Source organism: Megalops cyprinoides, chromosome 8, assembly GCF_013368585.1.
Source record: "Megalops cyprinoides isolate fMegCyp1 chromosome 8, fMegCyp1.pri, whole genome shotgun sequence".
NCBI lineage: Eukaryota > Metazoa > Chordata > Actinopteri > Elopiformes > Megalopidae > Megalops > Megalops cyprinoides.
The window spans coordinates 30,254,595-30,279,816 of NC_050590.1; the positions used below are offsets into that span (position 1 = coordinate 30,254,595).

A 25,222-nucleotide genomic window follows, 5' to 3' on the forward strand; every position below is an offset into this window, starting at 1 on the left:
CTTGAAATAAAAGGAAAATTTATCATGTTGTTCTGCACATGCAGCTGAAATCCAAAGGCCCCAGTTACGAAAGCCCCCAGACAGGAATTTGTTGCAAGCCATCAGAGTTTCCTCAGGGTCTCCTAAGAACTTTATTTCTCAGCTGCGGAGGAGTACCAGTCATGACCTGTCTATATTCATGAAAAAAGTGTTTTGTAAAAAAAAAAAAAAAAAAAAAAAAAAAAAAATCAGACTTTCCATAACTGGAAAGGGAAAGCAGTGGTTTTCTGTTGATTCAAGTGAGACAGCTCCCCTGACGTGGCAGGCCTGAACTCTTCAACCCCCGGTCTGGGGCTAGCTGTGCAAGCCCCTGGGAGTGGCGGTTTGAAGCAAGCATGAGGAGAGGGGCTCAAAGGGGCAGACCAGTACCTGGCCCCGGATCTCTCCTGGACCACTGTAGAGAGGGGGAAAAGGGGAGTGAGCCCAGCTGTCGGTGTCCCCTCAAATTTTTCGCTGTTTTGTTGTCTTCGGGACAATTATAGATGGGCAGTCTCCTTCACGCACTTTTTTTTTGCTGGGGTGTAAATATTTACTGCAGCTGACACCAGCTTGATGTGAAATACGTCTATTTTCAGAGGCGCATTTTTTTTTTCTTTGGTGACAGGAATGCAAGGCTCTGATTCAAAAGCTGTAATTGCAGCCTTTTCAGAAGCGAACCCAGTTCCCAAGAACTCACTCAATTCCCACTTTCTTCCTTTCATAAGACAGGAACATAATTTGGCACCACTCCCCATATCCCTTTACTTAATTTTCTTCTTGGTAACGCAAGCCTTGTGACTGGAAAGTAATACTGTCACATTTATTTATTTACATTTATACAGCAGCAATATCGATGCATCGCTCAGCATATTTGTCTTGCTCTCATTCTCACTCAGTACATACTCTTTGATTTAAAATGTCATAAACAGGCAGGCAGTCCAATTCCTGCCATAAAAATGTTTATAAATGTCCTCTCTGTTGGCGGTCGTAGGTTAAATCTTATTTTGGCTTGGTATAAAAAGTTTTGTTTGAGCTTGTATTAAAAAAAAGCGGAAGAGAATTAGGAATGTCCAAATATTTAAAGGCCTTTGTAATTCTATAAGATAGGTAGATTGATTTATCTCATAGTTTTCTTAACAGTTGAGAAAGGACAGCAGTAGGTCTCATTGCAGTGGGTTGAAGGGGGCAGCACTCATTTTGATTTAATACAACTGTATGCAGTTCATCTCCTGGGCTGATCTTGTGTCAATAAGAGACTGTGTCCACTGTGTCTACATGTCATGCAGCAACTCTGATTGCAGTTTCTTCTTCTTTGTATGTGTTGCACGTATGTGGTGAGAGAGGCTGTGTGTTTGTGTGTGTGTGTGTGGGGGGGGATTTTCAGGGGAAGGGGGTTGAATGGGATCCCTTCACCAGAAGTCTCATATCAGTAATACTTAACTCCCTTCCCCCACAGGTGATCAATGTGGATGGGACGGACAGGAAGGTTCTGCTGGAGGACAAGCTGCCTCACATCTTTGGCTTCACCCTGCTGGGGGACTACATCTACTGGACTGACTGGCAGAGGAGAAGCATCGAGAGGGTGCACAAGACCGAGGCCGTACGGGAGATCATCATCGACCAGCTGCCTGACCTCATGGGCCTCAAGGCCACCAGAGTCACCTCTACCTTCGGTAAAGGAAATGCACAGCCTACCACCTATGGCTTTAAACTAATGTGAAAAATGTTGCATCAGCTGCTTTCTGTTGTGTTTGGATTTATGGATGAAGCCTAAAAACCTGAACTGTTATGGACTCTGATCAGCCTATTTTTAAGGAAGTTCTTTTGTGTGTGAATAAATGTGTTGAAACAACAATGCTAATACAATATGTTGTGTTCATGGTTTTAAAGTCAGTGGGGCTTAACTGCAGAGTGGGGAGATTAAAATGGGGCTAAAATAAGGTCAATTAGGGATTATGGAAATTAGTACATGGGGAAAATTACATTCCATGTATTAAATATCACAGAAGTGTTGGGAAATCACCTTGAATGATTGCCTTGTGAGTAGAAATTGTAACTCAGGAAAGTGGGAACAAACTACAACCCCAGGCACTCTTGTGACAGGACGCACCATTCGTCCATTTTTTTTCTCCCTTCAGGTACCAACGGGTGCGCAGAGGACAATGGCGGCTGCAGCCACCTGTGTTTCCATCGGCCTCAGGGCCTGCGCTGTGCCTGTCCCATGGGTTTGGAGCTGCTGAGCGACCTGAGGACCTGCATTGTGCCTGAGGCCTTCCTGCTCTTTACCAACCGCGCAGACATCCGCAGCATATCCCTGGGCACCAACAGCAATGACGTGGCCATCCCCCTCACGGGAGTGAAGGAGGCGTCTGCCCTTGACTTTGACGTCTTAGAGAATCGCATCTACTGGACTGATGTCAGCACCAAGGTATGCCCTCTCGATTGCAGCTCTGTCATGTAGCTTCTTTGATTGTGTGATTGAAGGGTTAAACTGTGTGAGGTTTAAAGCTGACAGTGGAGAGACAGACCCTTGTGCCTGCAGTGGCGATTTCTCACCTGTGCTCCTCCTGTCATGCAGACTATCAGCCGGGCGTTCATGAATGGCAGCTCAGTGGAGCACGTGATTGAGTTTGGCCTGGACTACCCTGAGGGCATGGCCGTGGACTGGATGGGCCGCAATGTCTACTGGGCTGACACCGGAACCAACCGCATTGAAGTGGCCCGTCTGGACGGCCAGTACCGGCAGGTTCTGGTGTGTAAGGACCTGGACAACCCCCGGTCCCTTGCCCTGGACCCTGCCAATGGGTACGAAAGCAGTTGCGTCCCTCCTGGGCTGGCTGAGTCTCTGTTGATGTCATTTACCAGAATGAGTGCTTGTCTTGTGATTGTGAACGCACTCCAGCAACAGACGACATACCTTGGGGAGTTTTTCCCTACACTTGTTCTTTATATTCAGTTTCAGGATGACATCACTTAAAGGAAATTGAGGAAGGGCTGATCAGTGAACTACTACAGTGGAGAACTTTCCAGTAAAGATCTGAGTTTTGGTTCTGCTCTCCCCTGTTGGAACTCCCCTGCCTTTGCTATAGATAGAGGTCTGACAACGAGATGTAATGAAGGGTTGCGTCAGTGGTGATTGACCCCATGAAGCACAGCGTTTAGACGTGTGTGTGCCAGCACACCACGACATTGTGTGTCACTCCTGCAGATGAGGTCAGATCCTGGAGCCCGCTTGAGTCATTCTTGTGGCTGCAGACCCAGGCGCGGTAATTCTGCAGTTCTGCAATTTTGTTTTGCTTCCGTGGTAATTCTGCAATTCTGCAATTCTGTTTCACTTCCGCGGCCACGACCCAGGCACTTCTCAGAATTTTGCTGTAAGGTAGAAGCTGTTTTTTTTCCTGTTTTGTCTTTGCTCTCAGAGAAGTGATGACTCCTTTGGTTTTCATTCCTGTAGCTTACATCAGCGCCCATCTGCGACATACCTAATGCTGTGCGGTTGTGTTCCACAGGTATATGTACTGGACGGAGTGGGGCGGAAAGCCCAGGATTGGGCGTGCCCACATGGACGGCAGCAACATCGTCACCCTGGTGGACAAAGTGGGCCGAGCCAACGGCCTCACCATTGACTACATCGATCAGAGACTCTACTGGACCGACCTGGACACGTGCATGATCGAGTCCTCCAACATGCTTGGTAAACTGATGCATGAAACTTAAACCTCATAAACCTGTTAACACTGAAACTTCTGCCTGGCCTGCTGTTGTGGCTCAAATCCTTTTCCATGTGTTGCTCACAAGTGAAAAAACATTTTAGTTTCTCATTATTCATTTATGCGTGGCAGAACCAGGAGCACACATACTTGACCACTTGAATGTGCGCTTCACAAAACTTAATAATAGTGACAACAGAGCAGTGACAATAACATGTCCCCTCAGGCTTGCAGAGGGAGATTGTGGCAGATGACCTTCCACACCCCTTCGGGCTGACCCAGTACCGGGATTACATCTACTGGACTGACTGGAACCTACGTAGCATCGAGCGGGCAGACAAGCGCAGTGGGCTGAACCGCACTGTGATCCAGGGCCACCTGGAATATGTAATGGACATCCTGGTCTTCCACTCCTCAAGGCAGGAGGGCTGGAATGAGTGCTCCCAGAGCAACGGGCACTGTGCCCACCTGTGCCTGGCCTCACCTGAGGGCTACCATTGCCGCTGTGCCTCTCACTATACCCTGGATGCCAACGGCAGGAACTGCAGCTGTGAGTGACAGCGCGGCTCGCTTGGGGTTATGTCGGGCAGGGCAGGGGGACGGGTGTGGTGGGGGGGGGGGGGGGGGGTTCCCAGTTGTAAGTTATTTCTCCTGTGTGTCAGAAAGACCTCAGTGGTGGTTGATGTGAGTCACCTCTCCTTCACTTTAAAGTTCTTTCAGATCTCTGAAAGGTGCTGTGTAAATGTAATCCATTCTAATTATGAGCAATACAGTTTTTGCTCACTGCAGTATGTTACAGCATTACCTCCTTTAAACTGAGCTGGATGTACAAAAATCAGACTTGTATTTTTAAGCTGCCACAAGTGAATTGTCTTGCAGTAACGTAGCATGTAGTTTCTAGGCTCGTCCTGATTGGTCCAAGCCCCAGGTGAAAGGCAGCGGGGGGGGGGGGGGGGGTGGTTTCCCCTGCCACACCCCCAGAGGGCTGGGAAAGGCTGAGAGTGAGCTGTCACCTGAGACCCTGGCTGTGAATGCACACAGCTCAAATCCCTGCTGATATCCCGCCCTCCCTTTGTTTCGGAGGCTGAGAAGTACTGGGTGCTTTGTGTGAGTGAGTGAGTCACCAGGTTTTATAACCAGCTTGGTCTAGGTGGGCTGACTGTATCAAACCCAGGCCTCTGGCTCCCAGCCACGTGCAACAAAGGCATCTGTAACACACGGAGGGAGAAAAGCATGTTGGCTTTTTTTTAAGGTTTAGATTCATTTGCCCGCAGCATACATAAAGAATGAGACAGTGCAGGTCTCTCTCCAGGGATGTTTGAGAACACATTTTTAGGTGTATTTCTTTATTTTATTTGGCAGAGGATGAAGGGCTTCATCGTTTTTGTTGCATGAGTGTGTTTTTGTTTCTGTCCTCTTGCATACCTCTGCCTGACTGAAATGATGCCTGATTGAGTTATGGTAAGAGGATTATGGCTCTCATCATCAAAAGGAGCCCCTCATAGACAAGTATGCAGACCCTACAAAGGCTCAGGTTGGAGACGTTAGAATCCATTCACCTGACGAATAGGATCTTTTTTGAAACAGTTTTTATGCTGCTGAAGTGTCATACAGGGCTATCTAGGCCTGGACACAACTGGTGGCCAAACACCAGAATTGTTCTGGGTTTAGGGACCTCTGGGTGGAGTCGGGGGACATGGTTGATGGTCTTTATCCCTGGTCCTGTCCTACTCTCTCTCTCCCTCACTCATTCTCTGTGCACTGGAGGACAATTTAAGAGTATTTAGGGTATTTTTTCTTAGGTTGGGGTTTCTTTCTTGATGAGGTGGAGGTATACAGGTTTTGTGGTGTTTTTCAATTTTGTTTTTGTTTTCTGAGTGTATTTTGTCTATGCTAGTGAATGCTATATATATATATGATGAATGCTATATATATATGATGCAATGTCATGCAATGTCCTGACAAAATGGGGTTAGAAGCAGGGTGTGAAATATGGGGCGTCTCAGGGGGTCCAATACCCTTTGACTGACACTTGAGACCCCCTGAAAGCCTCAACAGCAAAAGTTTGGGGGTCTCTGGAAAAATCTTTGAAAAATAATTTGTCACTTGCAATTGTCACTAAAAATGTCTTTTAACCCTTAAAGCCCAACAGATGCAGCCTGCATCCAAATTCACATCCCTTCTTCTCGGTTGAATTGCTCATGAAGTATTCATCACTAACGATGCTAGTTGCTTGTCTATGCGACAAAGTGTTGGCGAGAAAAATCATTTTGAATTTACATCAAATTTAATCATAGTTCACCCATTTTCACATTCCTGCTTCTCGGTTGAATAAGCCATATTCTCCCTATTGCTTCTCTGTGCGACAAAGCGTTGTCAAGTAATGCAGTTGAAATCACAGCAAAAATCTGCATTGTCTCCAACATAGGGCTGACATTACATCCCACTTTGTATGAAAAATAAGCACAAAACAATGTATTTGCTTTTCATTTGCAATGATTCAAAAGTTGTGGTCAAAAGACATGCGCAGGTTTTCATAAAATAAAGCACATACTTCATCCAATGATTCAGTGACAAGATTTCAGTAAATAAAACAATGACATTTATAAGCCTTGGCGATGTGTGTGCAAAGTGTGTGTAGTCTAGTTGATTGCCCTGGCTTGCTGAAAAAACCTCCTGTATTTTGAAACCTAATTGTTGGCAGGTATGGGCAGGGGGGACCCCCGATTGCCACTGGGTATTTCGCACACTGGTTAGAAATCTTAAACCCTCTCCCCCTTTCACTCTCCAGCCCCCTCCAGTTTCCTGCTCTTCAGTCAGAAAGCTTCCATCAGCCGAATGGTTCTGGGGGAGCAGAGCCCAGACATCATCCTCCCCATTCACGTCCAGCGCAATGTCCGGGCCATCAGCTACGACCCTGTGGACCGGCTGGTGTACTGGGTGGATGGCAAGCAGAACGTCAGACGGGCCCGCGATGATGGTTCACAGGTCAGTAGCCTCACCACATCATCCTCCCAGCTCTGCTGTCCCGAGGATTCCTTGCACGGAGTGCCGCTTCGCATCTACAGAAGTTTTCTTTTGTCAGGATTGTGTTTTGTGTTTTTCATTAGACTGTGATTTTCTTGGCACTCCAAGGAGATTTTTCATTTGTTTGTTATAATTTAAAATTCTCTCTGCATTCACTATACCCTCACCCTCATCCTCTCTCTCCTCTTCTGTCTCTGCAGTCGTCTGTGGTAGTATCAACCCTTCCCGGTCACCAGCAGAACCCCGACAAACAGCCCCATGACTTGAGCCTGGACCCCTACAGTCGCACAGTCTACTGGACCTGCGAGGCCACCAACACCATCAATGTCCATCGGCTAGACACACGCTCCATTGGTGTGGTGCTGAGGGATGACAACGACAAGCCCCGTGCCATTGTAGTCAATGCCGAGAGAGGGTGAGGAGGTGGGGGGTATGGCGTTGGTACAGGCAGTGGTCGGTCTCGGACTGGAGGGCAGCAATCGGGATGTGTTGGAGAGTGCTTTTGTTTTCTCACTACTCTTTAATGTGTCAAGCCGCAATGCGGAGAGCCTGCACTGAATGTGGTAGAGCTAGAAATAAAAACATGGAAGCACACTGACGTATTTAGCTGTGTGCACGAGAAGGCACAGTGACTTCTCACTAGAAATGGAAAAATGTACATGTAGAACATTATGTATATATGTTACAGTATTTGTGTTTTTATATAATCTCTCTCTCTCTCTCTCTCTATATATATATATATATATATATATATATATATACCTTTGGCTGCTTTGGGGATAGCAATCTTTGGAACAAGTAATTGGTGGGTGATTTGGTGTTAAGTGATGTGGCGTTGGCGATTTGGCACAGCTCTGTTTGGCTGAATTTATTTTCCTTGATAGGTGAATGAACCCCTCCCAGCTCGACTGTTGGAATAGACTGGAGCGTACCCAGGCGCTCCTCGTTCCATGTGTCTAGCAGATGGCCATCTGTGATTATTTTCTGTTTCCCTCACTTGTGGTCAAGTGTGGTCGGGGTTTTGGCCGTGGCCCCTGTAATCGTGTGCCCATTGTTAGCGCGGCTGCCATCCCTGTTAGCCTCTATTTATAGTAGCCAGAGAGAGGCCTGGGTGTGGTAGGGACAACCTCTTGTGTAGGACAGTAGGAGATAGGAGAAATTAATGAGCAAATTAGCATTGAGTCATAGTGATACTAACCAATCAAAGTGTAAGGAACCCGGCAGGAATAAAGTGTTGTCCAAGTAGAAGCTGTTTGCCTCTATTCACTCTATTACGACATGGGAGAATCAAGAAGAAAAAACTGTGTTTGGCTAATTGCTTAATATAGCATTCTCTTTGAAGAGATGACCCCTGTGGCTGACAAGTGCACATTTTTGTCATAGAAATAAAGGGGAAACAAGGTGTTCGGAATCCCCCCCCCCCAACCCCTCAAAAAAAAAAAAAACGCAATGGTCTTTGTTTTTAGGTGGGGGAGTAGATCGTGGTTGGAGATGGGTTCATCAAAGTCCTTATGGTGGGATAAAATAAATATCCTCAAAGACATGCTAAGTAGCACTCAGGATCAACTTGTCATCTTCCATTTTTCCTGCCTAAGGCCTGTGCTGTGTATTTTGGCGCCACCGCATTTTTTATATTTTAAACATACGGCAAGATAACATGAATCCTTCACCCAATTACTGAAGACAGTGTGTCAGATACCGTACGAGCCGAAAGATTTTTAAAAAAGTAGTTTTGTTCCCCTTGACATTCATAAAAGAGCAAACCCAAATTGCAAACAGATGAGAACATACTTGTTTCCCAGAACTGTTCTTTGAATATATATGGCAAAAACCCATTTCAGAGCAGATAAAAGCTGAAATGAGAGAAAACAAAGAGGAGAGAAGAACTCTGCGTTTTGGCCTCGGAAATAATACATAGGCACATCTTCATGAAAAGGACCAAGCACCCCATCATGTTCAGTGTGGCTATACTAAGTTCAAAATTGCCTAAAATTCCCCTCCCTCTATCCCACAGGTACATGTACTTCACCACCATGCAGGATCGTTCAGCCAAAATCGAGGGTGCCTCCCTGGACGGGACAGAGCGTGAGTCGCTCTTCACCACCGGGCTGATTCGCCCCGTGGCCCTTGCCCTGGACAACAAGCTGGGCAAGCTCTTCTGGGTGGATGCCGACCTCAAGCGCATCGAGAGCAGCGACCTCTCTGGTGAGTCCCAAGGACTCACGGTGGCTTATCACTATATGCTGAATTCATGTGTGAGAGCAATGCAGGCTAGCAGGAGAACACAGAGCATGTCTTCCTCAGGAAAATGTCATCAGGTATGATGTCCGTTCGCCCTGTTCGGCTGTGTGTCTGCTGTTTCATGCTCCAAAGGCAGCGCGGAGTCCCAGCTCCACAAGTCGTCTCTGTTTTATCTCCACGGTTTCTCCACCGCACCCTCTCCCCCCCTCTGCCTGATTGCAGCCCTCCGACATTTACAGTGAAAGTGGTCATAATTACAGTGCTGTAATGAGTCACCGGAGGGAGATATCAAGCCCGTCGCTGCAGCCATTACGGCCTTTGATGTTGATGATCGGTCCTGGTCTTTTGAAGTTGCCTGACCGTGGGTGATGGCCCCCAGAGCCCCCCACGTAATTGGTTGGACTTTTATTAATTTACCCGGCTGTTTGTTTGTTTAGAAGCTGATTAATTCGTTTGGAGGGCTTTTTTCTCCTCAGTTGTTTATCTGCTTCAAGTCCTTTTGCGTCAGCCCCCCCCCCCCCACATGCAGCCAGTGGGTTTGCATCCCTCAGGGATGTGTTTCTGTAATTCTGGCCTTGGCTTTGCTCTCCATGCTGGCCACCTCAGGAGCCGACAGTTCTATGTTCTCTGCAAATGGGCTTATATTGCTGCACTCTACAGCATGTGCTGAAGTTCTGCGTCACAGATTCTTACGCTATTTGTTCCTCCAAGAGGACAATCCCAATCCTGAACAATCAATCATGGAAGGGAATGGAGAAGGTGAACAAAACTCAACCAAATTGAAAAAGGGAGTGTGACAGAGAGAGGAAGGTGAGAGAGAAAGGAAAGTGGACGGAGTGAAAAGGGTGACAATGAGGAGGAGCAGACCCACACTGAAGGCCCAATAGCCTAGGCGTAGTGAGTGGTAAGCTCCAGCCATAGTGAAAAAAGGAAGACGTCCTCTTCCTGCAGGCCCAGCCCCCAACCCAGGATGAAACTGATTATAGAAAACTTCAAAGCTGGCCGTTGTTTCAGTGTTGTGGTAATTAGACAGCTGCGAGATGTCTTTATCATCTCCAGATGCAGAGCAGGGTTTGATATCTGGAGATGGAGCAGTGCACCTTGCGCTGTGGTGCATCCATCATGTGGAAAACGTGGCCTTCAACACACATGGAGCACCGGGGCTCCCTCAGTATTCATTTTTCTGAAAATTTCAATATAAATGCTTCTGAAGGGGTAAAGCACTGGTATGGCAACTGCATGGCAGCTATTACTGTACTCTTAACTGTATTACTAGGACATATTTCACATAGTACAGAGGTATTTTAAGAACATTTATTGTGCAAAACTGCAGTAATAAATAGAAAAAAATACAAAACCTTTTCTCAAGTAACTTCAATCACTGAAAAACACTTTTTCATGGAATCGGGCCTACAATAAAATCAAGTTGCACCATAATAAAAACTGACGTCAGGGATTAAAGTTCTCCGTCGCTACGACGGATTTCCGTCAGTTGGATTCCAGAGAGGCCGTGTATGAGATCAGTGTAAATCCGAAGGGGAAAAAAAATGAGGGGAGGGGGGTTTTACGGGACTTAGTAATCATGCTACCAGGTGATAGGTAGCTGATTTGTATAGGCATACAATCTATGATATATATATATATATATATATATATATATATATATATATATATATATATAAAATATAGCCTATCGAAACAATCGGAGACGATAATATAGCCCCACGGTGTATTGAAGTAGGCTAATCAATTCGGCGTCTCGGCGGACACGCGCACATTCAACTTTAGTCTACACACAAGCCGATGTTAGATTAACACCAAAATATACATTTATAAATATGACAAAATACCCCAAAACCCCAAAATTATGAGAGTCTTAATGTCCAGCAAGCAAGAGAAATGGTTCAAATATGAATAAAGTTAATCAAGATTAGAATCAAAGTCAAAGTTTGTGACAAAGAAGGAACAAGAAGCAGCAGTTCAAAAAGGAGCAACCTGCAATCTCACCACTCCGATGAACAAGAAGAAAGTAATCCTTTTGCAACCACCCACATCTTCCGACGAAGAATAATCCACAAGGAAGGTTTATTCCAGCAGCTAAGAATCATGACAGTTTGTAATTAGATGAGCCCGAACACCATGTTCACCTGCATGCACGCACTAATTTCCCCTCATCCCTAGTGCTTGGCCTGTGAGGACGTCCTGTCCATCTCCATTATACAATATCATCAACAGATAGCACACACAATGCATAGCATAATTCAAGAATAATGGGAAGAGAATAACACGTTATTATAAAAAGAAAATAACATACAGATAGACTTTTTATGGGTGGCCATTGGGATAAGGGGTTTTGAAGGGTTTTGTCACGTCGTTGTATGTAGGCTACATTTTGCGAGGTTAGGCTACTGCTTTGTGTGTGTGTGTGAGAATGGGTGCACGTCTGACAGTGGCGCAAACTCACGGTCAGCAAAGGTTTGTGTATGTAGATAAAGCTTAGTATCGTGTCTTTTTGATGAAGTTACACTTAGATCTGTGAGGGTTCTACCAGTCAGCACGGTATAGTCAAAATCCATACCGTAGGGAAAATTCAGACCACTGTACTTTCTATACCGTTTATGCCACCCACCCCTTATAAAATATATACTGTGCATATGTGTGTGTGTGCATGTGTGTGTGTGTATATATATATATGTATATAAACTGAATGTCATTCAGTGCAGGTCAGCTGTTCATTACAATAGCATATGGTGGACTTGTAAACAAGCAGTACTGTCAACAAACTAAAGTGTAAAAGAACCAGTTTAAACATTCAAGCCATTTTGTTTTCCATTCATAATGATTACTGGGGCAACACTCGCAGTGAAAAGCAGCTGTGTCTGCAACCTGAAGGCAGTTTTTCTAGGGTGTGCTCCAAATTAGAGTAGTAATACAGACTTTGCACTGGACAGCCTTGATGCTGTGCTCAGAAATGGTTGACACTGGGAGTTTGAACTCCTTATTCAATACCACTATCAACCCTTAGTGACCTGTTGAAATCATGGGAAAGTGGAAGGACATTCGGACTAGTTGTGTTCAGTTCAGTTCACATTAACACAGTTACCGAATGATCCACTTGCAAGGCTGTACATCATTTCTAGCCAAAACTGAAAATGTGCAGCTTTCATGGTGGTAAAATTCTATACTGGCTTTTATTCTTTGGTACGATCAAATGTTGATCACAGTAAATGCTTGAACACATACACGTTCCCCAAATAAGGCAAACTTATTTTTCTCATTCCACAACAAAAAGCACTCAGTTCTTTTGGGGATGTTACTGCAGTCTTAATTTGAATATCACTATAGATTTATTTGTTTCTTTGGGTGCTGAGTCCACTGGGTTGCTCCAAATTGACAATTTGACAGACTGAGGGTGGATTTGCAGCCTTGGGAATGTGAAACCTTGGACCACCTGTATGTCATGATCGACACTAATTAACCCTCCCCCTCCTCTCCCAGGAGCCAATCGGATCACACTGCAGGACTCCAACATCCTGCAGCCCATGGGTCTGACAGTGTTAGGGGAGCACTTGTACTGGATCGACAGGCAGCAGCAGATGATCGAGCGGGTGGACAAGATCACTGGGGAGAAGAGGACCCGTATCCAAGGGCGTATTGTACATCTGACTAGCATTCACGGGGTGGAGGACTTGGATCCAGAGGAGTTCGGTACAGTCTCTCACCCACTAACCCTACCTTCGTGCTCTAAACCTTGGGATGTTATGGCAGTGGACCCTGCCTGGTTGTCACTTCGAATTTCCAGATAACAGTGTTTAACGAAATGGTCTGAGAAATTAGTGGATAAAGTTTCAGCATGACAGCAGTTTTAACATTACTTTCATTGTTGTTCAAAAAAGAAACAAAGCATCTTAATTTTTCCAAGCACTTCCTGTCCATTTTCTATGCCAGCAGCAATTAAGTTTTCACACCAATCTCCCTCCAGCTTCACATCCCTGCTCCCGTGACAACGGAGGCTGCTCCCACATCTGTATTGCCAAGGGAGACGGGACGCCGCGCTGCTCCTGCCCCATGCATCTGGTCCTGTTGCAGAACCTGCTCACCTGTGGAGGTAGCCAGTCATATTTGTTCTCCTTTACAGCATGAGGGATGGTGTCATGAAGTCACCACTTCCAGATCTCAGGCACTCTGCTTCCTCTCATTCTCATGCCTGATTCACACCTGTGAACAGAAAATCCCCAGCTCAGAATCCTAACACCTCTCCCCACCTCCCCCAGAGCCACCTACCTGCTCCACGGAACAATACACCTGTGCCACTGGTGACATTGACTGCATCCCCATGGCATGGCGATGTGACGGCTTCGCAGAGTGTGACGACAACAGTGATGAGGAGAACTGCCCCGTCTGCTCTGCCTTCCAGTTCCGCTGTGACAAGGGACAGTGCATTGACGCCCAGCTGCGCTGCAATGGGGAGCTCGACTGCACTGACAGCTCTGACGAGCAGGACTGCGACAGTAAGCTGAACTTGCACAGTGTATGCTGCTATACAAGCACAGTGTATGTGTCCATGCATTGTACTCCTTTATACAAACGTAAAGTATACCTTCATACACTCATATGGTGTATGCCTTCATACATGTGTAGTGTATACCTCTTCACACCGGTGTATACCATTGCATGTTCATGCTATGTTTCATATTTCTATATTAATAAAAGTTATACCCTCACACATTCATGCAGCATATGCAATTGTATACCTGTGGTCTGTATGCATACATATCAGCTGAGCAGTGAGCATTCCTTTGTGTTTTGTTGAACATATCTGACACAAAAGGTAGTTCCTCCAGCTGGCACCAGCAGTGCTTAATATGGTCCATGTTTTGTTAACTGGGTAGTGTTTGAATGTTGAGCTCCAGGGCAACTGTACTAGAGCCAAACATGCCAGTGCCAAAGTACAGCCGAGGCTCTGCGTTGTGTTTCTCTGTGAATGGATGTAGGGCAGGATGCAGGGAGGGAGCTGAAGCGTAACTGCACTGACAGCAGCTGTGTGGTGAAGTGGTAGCAAGCAGGACTTGCAACACAAAGGTTGCCGGTTTGATTCCTAGGTCATTGTGTCCTTGAGCAAGGTGCTTAACCCCAATTGCTTGGGTTAATGTCCAGTTGTAAAAATGCTATGGAAGTTGCTCTGGCTCTGGCTCTGCTCAGCAAGTAAAAATGTTTGTCTCATTCCTCCGCACAGCCATCTGCCTGCCCAACCAGTTCCGCTGTGGGAACAACCAGTGCATCCTGAAGAAACAGCAGTGCGACTCGTACTCAGACTGCACTGACAACACGGATGAGCTGTACTGTGGTGGTATGGTTTTGTTGCCCTGGTTTTGTTGGTCATTTCAAGGCCTGCTGTCTCGTGTTTTTAGTGGTGTAGCAGCCAATATCTAGTCGGGTCGATGACTCATCTGGATGTCTGTCCATCTGTGTTCCAGATTTCATCAACCAACCCTCTGACAATATGCCGTCTCACACCAGTACCATTGGTCCGGTCATCGGCATAATCCTGTCTGTCTTTGTGATGGGCGGCATGTACTTTGTGTGCCAACGAGTAGTGTGCCGACGCTACAAGGGCCCCAATGGAGCCTTCCCCCATGAGTACATCAGCGGCACACCCCACGTGCCCCTCAACTTCATTGCCCCAGGCAGCTCCCAGCACGGCACCTTCACAGGTAGGCCCCAGTAGGGCTCCTGAGCGCAGGTGTGAGGGGGTGGGGTGAGGGAGAGCAGGGTTCTGGCTGCTCTCCTGGTGGACTGTAAAAATATTTTGTTTGCGTTATGACTCTTAGCTCTTGGGCAGCGAATGAGATGAATTTGGAAACATCTGTTACAGCACTTGTTTGTGCCAATTCTGAATTGGCTCCATGTGTCCTGGATTGGAATTTAGATGAAAAAGAACAAAAGAAAAAGGTTTTATTTTTCACTTACCTTATCTATCCTAGGTCAGTGTTTTTGTCTGTTCTCTGTGTTATTGGTCTCACTGCACGGTGTGCTGAGGTATCCCCTTTCAATGTCTGTTCTGTGTGGCAGTATCTCCTTTGTTTTATTACATGATGTGCTAGTGCTGGCATCTCCTATGTATGCCTCTGCTAGTGCAGGTATCGCCTTTCTCTGTGCTGTGTACGAGTATAGGTATCACCTGTCTCTGAGTGTGCTGTGTGCTTGTATCTCCTGCTTCTGACTGTGTTATGTACCATTACCTCATGTGTCTGATCATGTTATATGCTGGTGCAGTCATCTCCCTTTCTCTGACTGTGCTGTATGCTGGTACAGGTATCTCCTGTGGGAAGTCAATGATGAGCTCCATGAGCCTGATGGGAAGCAGCAGCAGTGGTGCACCCCTATATGACCGGAACCATGTGACTGGTGCCTCATCTAGCAGCTCTTCCAGCACCAAGGGAGCCTTCTACCCCCAGGTACCAGCCTTTACCTACCTCACTCTGCTAGAGTCACTGCAGAGTGTCTTGCATAGCCAGGCTGCTTCTGGCAATCTGTGTTTTTACTGTCTCACCCCCCATGTTTATTTGGTACTCCAGATGCTCAATCCACCCCCTTCTCCAGCCACGGACCGCTCTCTGTACAATGGAGAGATTTTCTACTCCTCCAACAGCCCCTCCACCACCCGGTCCTACAGGTAGGCCCTCCCTCATCTCACTCTCACTGTCCCAGCAGTCCCTGGCAGGTATGAAATTGTAGCTTATTATTTCCCATCTGCTTTACAATGGACCTTCCGGTTGGGCCCGTGGGAAAATTTTTTGGGCTTCGTGTCTTGGTGTTCAACTTGCTGCTCTGTCTGATTAAAACATATAAGATTCCCTGAGGCTAAATTTATTAAATCAAAGAAGTGTAACAGCCTTCCTATTGTACTTGCGCTCAGTTTGTTGACTCATTGCATGTGTAAGGTTTTGTCTTTGTGTATACATGTGTAAAATATTGTGAGTCATAGCGACAGTTATATTGGCCCTGGTTCTCTGCATACTAGATAAAAGCACATTTTTTCATGATTCTTAAGACTGTCTTTCCTCTTTACCCATAACCCCCTTGCCCCCATTTTTCTCTGAAGGCCTTACCTAATGCGAGGTGTGGCACCCCCTACCACCCCCTGCAGTACTGATGTCTGCGACAGTGACTACACCACCAGTCGATGGAAGGGCAACAAGTACTATATGGACCTGAACTCGGACTCAGACCCATACCCCCCTCCCCCCACACCCCGTAGCCAGTACCTGTCGGCAGAGGAAAGCTGCCCCCCTTCCCCATCCACAGAGCGCAGCTACTTCCACCTGTGCCCCCCTCCGCCCTCACCCTGCACTGACTCCTCGTGACCCCGGGAAATCCGCCACACGTGTAAATACTTTTAATTATGAACAAATCAGATAATTCTATTTTATTAATGTCCACTAATTGTCATCTGTTTCTGTTGGGAGGTGGGAGGTCGGGAGGGTCAGAGGAGAAAGGGAACGGGATTGGATGAAGTGTACAGTACTTCCACAAATGATGCTCACAAGGCCGTGTGAAATCCGTGTACAGCTGAAGTGTATTTATAATGTTTTTTCCTTTCCTCCACTTGGTATGTTTTAAACTTGAGCTGTGAGCCCCTAAACCTTGTGGCAGTGAGGATTAAAGAAAATAACAATAGGAGTTCCATTGTATAGCTCAGTTCTCTGTCAAACATATGAGTCAGTGACAGAATTGTGGTAGCTGCTGGTTTTTAGGAACTCCTTTTAAAATATTCCCCAAATTAGATGTAATGCAGCCGGCCAGCTCACTCTGCAAGATACCAAAATCATTTCAAATAGAAATATTGTAAATATGTATAATTTTGTTTTGATTACTGCCATGATCTTATTTTCTATGTGAATATGAAAGTCCCTAAGTGTTTGTTTTTAATTTTGTTCAGTTTACCAAAAGAGTGTGTTTGCTGCTACTGTATATATAACCTTTATTCTGAATAATGACAAAAACAATTCCAATCCACATGGTGTCAATACAGATGTATAACGCAATGATCTTACAAATGTTTAAAACTGTAATAAGTTATTAATCCTTCATAGCGATTGTTATTTTTGATTGTGTGTAGAACAGTATATATGAATATACCTGTATTTTGTGAAAAAATTACTCTTTTTGAAGAAATCCACATGGAATGACAGTCATAAAAACAGTTTCATCGAGTATGTGTGCGCAGCTGCCTCATGACATCCTGTGGCTGTAGTGTCACCCCTGAGTGAAGTGACACAAGTGGAGTGCCTGCAGTAGTGCACTGGAGAGTCTCTGGCACTGTGGGTGTTCCAGTAGAGGGTCCTTGGAAGGAGGGCAGAGGGTCTACAGGGCCTTCGTCTGCCCGGGTCTCACCTCTCGTCGACCCCGCTCAGAATGTTCCTCACCACTTTGACCTTTGATCGAATGCAGAATCCCCTGAACCACATCCATTCCCAGTGGGGGTGGAGCACTCGGTGAACTCAGACTAGTGTGACCCCGACAGAGGAGATGGTATTCTCTCAGAAATGAGGTTCAGAGAGTTCTCACAATTCTTGGCAAATGTTAGTTGACACCAGTTTTGTGAACAAGAGAGACCAATTTTTAAAGTAAAAATCCTCTGTGTGAATAAGCTACAAATATACCACTGTGGATAATATATCCTCATCACCCTCTCCCCCTACACCACCTTAACCATTAACTTCATGACTTCAGTATTGTCCAGTGGCATATACAATTCAATACAAATTAAGCTGTTCTCATGACCTTAAACATATTGTGTGAAGAAAGAATCTCTACATCGTGAAATTGGGTGTTTCTCGTCAGACAGCCATGTGAGTTGTCTGTAGTTATTCCTGCCTGCGAGTTTGCTCTGAAATGCATCTAGAAATGATCCATTTTAAGATTTGAGGAGATTCCCATAAAGACACATGGCCTGTTGACACTTAACGGCCAAGCCCTTCAAGATGAACGCATTTGGCAGTTTTATGCACCCAGTGAATGCTGCCAAACAAAGCACTTATTTGCGAAACAAATTAAACAAGTTAAGCTCTCAGGCACAGGGCTAAAAAATTTTAAGCAGACATTGAAGTGTCTGGAATAGCTATAACAGGAAAAAGGCAATTCAGATGTATCATCCAGTAATGACGCTCCCTGAAATCATACTGTTCTTTTCCTCTATCAGCGGAGGCTTGGATGCTTGTTTGAGCAGTGGCTAATTTGTCAATGGTGGCTTTTCTTTAGGAAAGGGCTGAGGTAGTCATTAAAACATGCTGCTTATGGATGGCAGTGGATCGACTTGTTGGGGAATAAAACTGAAAGGAATTTTTTAAAGATGCCTAATTTATAAAGGCAGGCAATATTGATGTAAGCAGCACTGAAAGTCAGACTGGTGCTATTACTTTGATCAGGGAAAATGAGAAGATAGGCTTGGTAAGCCGTCCTTTCTGTGGTATTAGCTTAATAGTAATACTGATGGTAATAGTGATAATGATGCTAATTATCGTAATAATGGTGACAATGTTAAGTGTGATTGAATCCCTGATAAATTTCCCAGCTTCAGGTCTCTCTGCGACACAGCCCTGTCTCCTCCCCTGGGGTGTGGCTGAGTGGGCACAGCGGTCCTTGACCACTGGCATCACATCCAGATTGAAGCCACACTTATGTAAGGGATGGGGCACAGCAGCCTCACCCCTCTGTGGTGGCACCTGCCTCAGAATAACACTTCCACCCAAATTAGCTTTCTGTGCCTTGTGTCTCATGTACAAATGCTTTGTAAAATCTACCCTTGTGACAATTTTTGTATTAAAGCAATTTTTTTATATAATAAAGGTTCTATTTTAAGGAAAATCACGTGGCAGAGTCTCTTCTTTCTCACTCTGTTTGACCACCCAGAGCAGTCTTTGTTTGTAAACCCCAAAAGATACAAAGAAACCAAGAACTGTTTGCTTTTAATTCAGTGACATTCAGCATAAAATGCGGTAATGTGAACTGTGGTTAAGAAAAATCTGTAAGAAGCCCATCTCTATGTGCACCCATGTTTATAAAATATGAGAATAAAACAAACCACCAAAGCAGATGGACAGAATTATGTTGAGGTTGACTCTGCGCATGCATGGACTCCCACTTCCACTCTTACTTCCAAGTGCCCAAGCACTGTGTGAGAGTGTACTGGAGCAGTGAAGATTAACTGATGACAATAAGGATGGAGAGCAGGTGTGCATAGTTTGACCTAGAGAGAAGAGGGGAGAGATGACAGGTATATCATGGGGCTGTTGCTGTGTTTGGTGCAAGTTGACAGAAGCACAGGATACTGGATAACTTGTGTAAATGAGCTCTTTGCTTTGCTCCATCACAGTGGAAACTTAGTAATGCTCAGTTATATATATATAGTAATTGTCATCCACAGTAACTTGAGCCTCCTATGGGCTATGCAAGATTCTTACCCAAACATTATGCTGTAGAATTTGTGCTCATAGCTGTAGAAAATACACACCCAAAGACAAACACAGGGTATGGAGGTGATGGTGTGGCCAGCCGGAGGGATGTGTGACACACTGGAGCCCCAAGGGCTACTGGGATTGATCTGGAACTGCATGCTGCAGCTGAGAAGCTGTAAAACATGCACATGCTGCAGTCATCACCAGCATGGGGGGCAGACAGAGGGTGTTCGAAAGGAGGGAGGCCTTAACTGAAACAGTTGGTGAACATGAGGCTTCAATCTGCATGGAGACAGACAGGAAGGCGAAAAAGGCTCAGTGTGGTGATAGCTCAGACACTGGAGATATATATACACATATGTATATGTGTGTGTAAGCACGTGTATCATGTTTAACAACTGATCATCACAACTGAACCGGGATACGACAGACAGGGTGTGTGACAACATGACAGATTCAGGAAGAGAAACAAGTCACCACAAAACAGAAGCCACAGAGTGACTTACACAGTCCACATGAACAGTAGGCACAAAAATCATTCAATATAATTGAAACACTGTAGATGATGATGCTATAATCATCATATTGTGGCACATATGCTCCATATGAAGGGGCTGGGGCCAAAGTGTTGTCAAAAGCAATCACAAAATCCAGAAACTGTGGTGCTACTGATGTTAGTACAAGGTGAGAGGGATGCCCCTTTTCGAGGACGTATTGTGAAAAGGTGAGTTGTTAGTCTGCAGTAGAAGACTGTCAACTGTTCAGAACAAAGCCCAATTTGTTAAACATCCAGACATCCACAAATAGGGATCAAATCATCTCTCTGTGACACCATCTGGGTAGTGTATTTGGCCTTGTTCAGTCCCTTAAGAAGTTTTTATTTTATGGAGCCGTGTAAGGTGAAATGGAATGCAGGTCCTCAAAAAATTTCATGATCAAATACTGCCCTCATGTGGACGATTTTGGAATTGACACTTATTTGGGAAAAGGCACCTGAAGTGACGTGAAAAAGGCCTGCATGTTCCACACATGAAAAGTTAACTACTTTAACAAGCATAATTTTGTCTTACTTACCATGGAGTCTTCCTTCTATTGTTTGGTCAGGGTTTCCAGTCCTTGCAGCAGACTAATTTGTGTGGACTTCAGTGGAACATAACAAAAATGTCCACACTAGTTCCAAGGAGCAAACTGATTTTCATGTCACAAAGGAAAAGTTCAAGGTCACAAAGAATCCTTATAGGTTTCTCAATTTCCAATAGTCTCTGCCATTTATGTGTAAATTTAAATAAAACTACACAAGTGGAAATAAAAATCAATTGCATTAATATAATGCCTTTCAAGAATGTCAAAGTGCTTTATAGTGAATGTGGTGGTTACCCACTTCAAACACCACCAATGTGAAGCACCCACCTGGGTAATGAATGGAAAAAATACATGCCATACATCTCACCACATACCATTTGAGATGGAACAAGAGAGAATTACTTAGCCAATTAAATGGATTGAGAATTTAGCCAGGACACCCCTATTCTTTATGATATATGCTTTATTCACAGTACCTGAGTAGCATCTCTTACAGCACAGTTTTCATCACTGCAATGGGGCATTGGTCTCACCAACACCACTTCCAATTTGAAATTATTCCAATGAAATTAACTGGATGTTTATAAACTATTTTTTTTATTTAACAATGAAGGCAATGGTAATACTACTGTATACTCCCTACTGCAAAAATGTATCTGCCCACCCACCAAGGACTACCTCATCAAGTATTTCCTGTCTGAAGGGGCATCATGATTCAGATAGCCTCCTCTCTGAGTTATTCCAATGCTCTGGGTTGTTTCCGACCTTCCTTCCTGAAAAACAGGCACTGGAGATACTAATTACTTTAACATTATTGGTGCCGCTCCAAGTGGCAGTTCCTCCTGAGCTGTAAATCAAGGCAGAGGACGGTTTGCGGCTGCTCACTGTGAGGGGAGGACCCTAGCGAGGGCAGCGTGCGAGCTTCATCCCCACGTGCACTCTGTGCTGGAGTGCAGGAACTCAGCAGAGGGCAGGTTGATGAGGCTCGGGCAGGCAGAGGGAGACAGAGAGAAACTCGGCTTAGAACACTGTGACCCACTGCACTAAGCCCTTTTGTGCACTGCACAAGGTTCCTGCAGTGGGGTGCCTACGCTGTGTCTCACAACCACCCCTGCCAGCCCCCTGACCCTGGACTTTGCCAGGGGGGGCGCCCTAGCACCCCTCACATCACTGCCTCTGTTACAGGAATCTGAGGCACTCAGCTGCTCTTTCTCCCATGCAACCTGTAAAAGTTACCTTTAGCATCTTTAGTGTGATGTTATAGCTTGCCAAAAACGTCTCAGCCAAGATGAACTGGTGTTGATCTACCACTGAATTGGCCTAAGCCAGGAAGGAACATCAATCCACTCCACTAACATCATCCAGTCATACTTTACTTACATACCATTAGCAAAGTACTCGCACATCAAAACTCCATACTGCTATCAGCCATTGCTGATGAATAAATGACTCGTGAGCTGCGCTGGGAGTGGAAAAGAAGTACCATAGGCTCCTGACTGTGACTGTTATTAGCTGAGATTAGAAATCTCACAGGCATGGACAACCTTTGCAGCTTCTGAGCTTCACTCATCCCTTATGGCTTTAGTGCAAGCACTGCACAGTAAAGGTTTTAAAATGAGAAGTACACCTACAAATTCTGGTTCTCTCCAAATTCTGAGGGAGATTGCAAATCATCTGGGGCATGAATTTCTCATCTTGAGTGGGCCCAGTCATTTGCCAAATGCCTGCAAATTTGTTTGCTTTTTGCAGGAATAATTGCTCAGGATGTGATGGATTACCATAAAGCTCCTGAGCAGATTGAAGAATAAGGGAGGAAAACAGCCGGTGCATAACGTGGCGCATTAGTGAGGGCTGCAAACGGTGAAGAGAGGCCACCTTACAGAGAGGAGACACCCCCCCCCCCAACACACATACACACACACACACACACAGTCAAGGCGTGGCTCATGCAGACATTCCTTGGCTAGGAAACCCCTGGCATCTGCTGTGTGTAACTCCCGTGTTTTGCTTTTGTTTCTCTGAAATTTCCTCCCTCCTCAATACAAGCCCTGCATAACTCTGATATAACCCACTTTCTGGCATGGAGTCCCCAGCTCGTTCTTTGTTCAGGGCACGTGCGACGGCTCACGCCCTCTTCTCAGTCATTCTGGTATGGGTGCTCCAAAGACCCTGCGGCAGTTCCCCTGCTTCAGTCTGATGAGTCACACCTTGATTGGCAACAATAAAAACTTTGGCTTGGTGGCATTATGTCATTATGCCTTCACCTGCTTAATGGCAGGGCAAACGGACTCCACCCAACCAATAAGTAGGAGTAGTGACATTTCACCTTTCTGATATGAAATTTGTTTCATACTGTATGTTCCCTAGGACCATCTGGAAAGGGAGGGGAGGGAACCACACTCAAATCCGATCTATGCCATTCATGGTCTAATCTCTCTATAGGACAGTGATTTTGGCTCTGTTTTAATGAAAGCTGGAAACATGAACCATGTTGTGCTTTGTGCGCCAGAGACTCATCAGCATGATCATATAGATTAGTGCTGTAAATCTCACAGTAAAGTACCACAATACTGATAAAGGCAAAATGAGAGCCAATTCAAGATTTAAGAATAATAATAAAATAGCATGTTTGTTTTCTCAGCCTCGCTCCTGTCTTGTGCAATTGTTTTTGGATAGTTAAATTTCCAGCAATAGCCCAAAAGTGTCTCTGTCTTGATGTCTCTGATTACGAAAATAAAGCTTTATAGCGTGTCTCCTATTCCCCATAACCACAATCGGTGCCATGGATGATCTAAGAAAAAGGCACTTAGGGGGCCAAATTAAAATGTCAGCAGTGAGCTGCAGGCCAATGAACAGAGTAACTTCTAACTACAAATCACTGAAAGGCCTCCTGTTATTTAATTAGGGCATAAAGAAACATGGGTAACCATATCTTAATCAAAATCTTGTATCCATCTGTTTTTAGTTACATTTAACTTGTGTAATGTTTACTGTAGATACATGTGCATAGTTGGGGAAAAAATACCATTTCCATAATGACTCCCTCTTCTCTGGCTACATTTCACTATTTTCTGTATATACAATCTTTATATTAACAGTATAGATTTTTAATAAAGGAAGTATTATGTAATAAAACTAACCTTACATTTTCAAGTGTAAATATATTGTATTTTTTTTTTTTTTTTTTTTGCTCAATGTAACCCACACCCAACTTCCACAGGCCAATGATGTCCCGGGTCTAAGAGAGGGGACAGAGCTTAATTCAAAAACTAAAGCCTCAACTGAAATGTCTATGGTATAAGCAAAGTTAAGCTATGGTAGGTTTCAGCAGATTATCCGGATAAAGAGAAATTACTCCTTGAACCAAGCTAAACCTCTACTCCTTTACATGATTATATGCATTTACTCATATCATGTACATTTATATTCATCTCAGACAAGGCACCCCATTTGGAGTGTAATAGCCATGGACAATTAGGCTTGACAATATTTTCCACTGAGGGAAATTTTCCTCCAGTATAAAGTAAATCCATTTTGATTGCACATACAATGTGAAATTTTCACCTTTCTGCTAAACAAATGGTAACAATTAGAAAACGATTTTTCATCATGCACTTATAATCGCATAAATAAATAATATAGATAAATAATATAGATTTTTTTCTGGTACCTAAAGCAATCCCAAATTCAGATGCTTTCTTCCTTGGAGGGAAAGGAACAAACAAATCACTAGGCAGCTGGAATGGTATTAATCAACATTTACAACAATGTCCAAGCCTTGTAAGCGTTCAAGCCTTGCAATGATTAGCATAGCCGCGACTGGCACGTACATGCATTTTAACCACTTTTTGGTAATCCGCCACTTTCTAAGCAGCACATAATCTAAGGGTCAGACGGCAGGGCCTATTTGGTTCGCCGCACTGAGCCTGCTGTTGACTGAGCGCATTATCATAAAGTATGCACACTACGACCACTAGCAACACTGGGGCAAACTGCACCACGTCTGACCCCAATTTCTTCAATGGGGAATGTAAAGACTGCACGTGCACGCACGCACACACACACACACACACAGTTAATGCCTACATCCAGTTAACTAATAAATTTATTATTTTCCATGAAGCAAAATGAAGTGACACTGATGTAAGATGCGGAGATTTGATAATCAAGGCAGCCCTATTGACTTTCTAGGACTTTGTTTCAGCAGCTAAAGCTGGGACGCCGTTAAAGAGACTCCCTTTCTGCACTCAGCAACGTTACACCACGGAGCGCTGTGATTTAAAAGCAATGGCGATTGAGCCCCAGTCGTGTCAATCGGAGTGACGTCCTATTGTTGCTAGGGCGTTAAAAACACCCGAGGAAAAGACGTTCGCAGCGAATCCGAAACCGAGCAGGATGGGGCGTGAAGGTAGTGCGACTGGTACGATATTTTACACTTCATAAAACACTTTCATCACAATGTTGCACTTGAAATTGATAACCTTTCCGAAAACGCGGCAGTGAGCCCCGCAATTTATGTTACACTTCATTTATTACTTTGGAAAGTATTTTCATTTACTCTTGTGCCGACTGGTAGATGGTTTGACTGACATCTGTTTAAGCCAATGGTAATCGCACGAAATGGTGCCGAGTCTGAAACTAACGCCTTTGTGGCGCAAATAGTAGTCAATGTGTTTGGATTCA

General features: G+C 44.8%; 1 protein-coding gene across 1 annotated transcript in view; it reads left to right on the plus strand.

Moving 5' to 3' along the window:
- The window catches only part of lrp5 (low density lipoprotein receptor-related protein 5), a 57,958-nt gene extending 41,053 nt beyond the window's left edge, over positions 1 to 16,905 (plus strand). The window contains exons 9-24 of the mRNA XM_036534793.1: positions 1,475 to 1,691; positions 2,157 to 2,446; positions 2,597 to 2,823; positions 3,528 to 3,712; positions 3,955 to 4,278; positions 6,520 to 6,716; positions 6,956 to 7,170; positions 8,770 to 8,960; positions 12,495 to 12,704; positions 12,979 to 13,104; positions 13,271 to 13,507; positions 14,233 to 14,346; positions 14,474 to 14,710; positions 15,312 to 15,454; positions 15,575 to 15,672; positions 16,102 to 16,905. Coding sequence (XP_036390686.1) covers positions 1,475 to 1,691; positions 2,157 to 2,446; positions 2,597 to 2,823; positions 3,528 to 3,712; positions 3,955 to 4,278; positions 6,520 to 6,716; positions 6,956 to 7,170; positions 8,770 to 8,960; positions 12,495 to 12,704; positions 12,979 to 13,104; positions 13,271 to 13,507; positions 14,233 to 14,346; positions 14,474 to 14,710; positions 15,312 to 15,454; positions 15,575 to 15,672; positions 16,102 to 16,363 — 3,273 coding nt within the window. The 3' untranslated portion in view covers positions 16,364 to 16,905. The remainder of the gene's footprint in view (positions 1 to 1,474; positions 1,692 to 2,156; positions 2,447 to 2,596; positions 2,824 to 3,527; positions 3,713 to 3,954; positions 4,279 to 6,519; positions 6,717 to 6,955; positions 7,171 to 8,769; positions 8,961 to 12,494; positions 12,705 to 12,978; positions 13,105 to 13,270; positions 13,508 to 14,232; positions 14,347 to 14,473; positions 14,711 to 15,311; positions 15,455 to 15,574; positions 15,673 to 16,101) is intronic.
- Positions 16,906 to 25,222: the final 8,317 nt, after the last annotated feature.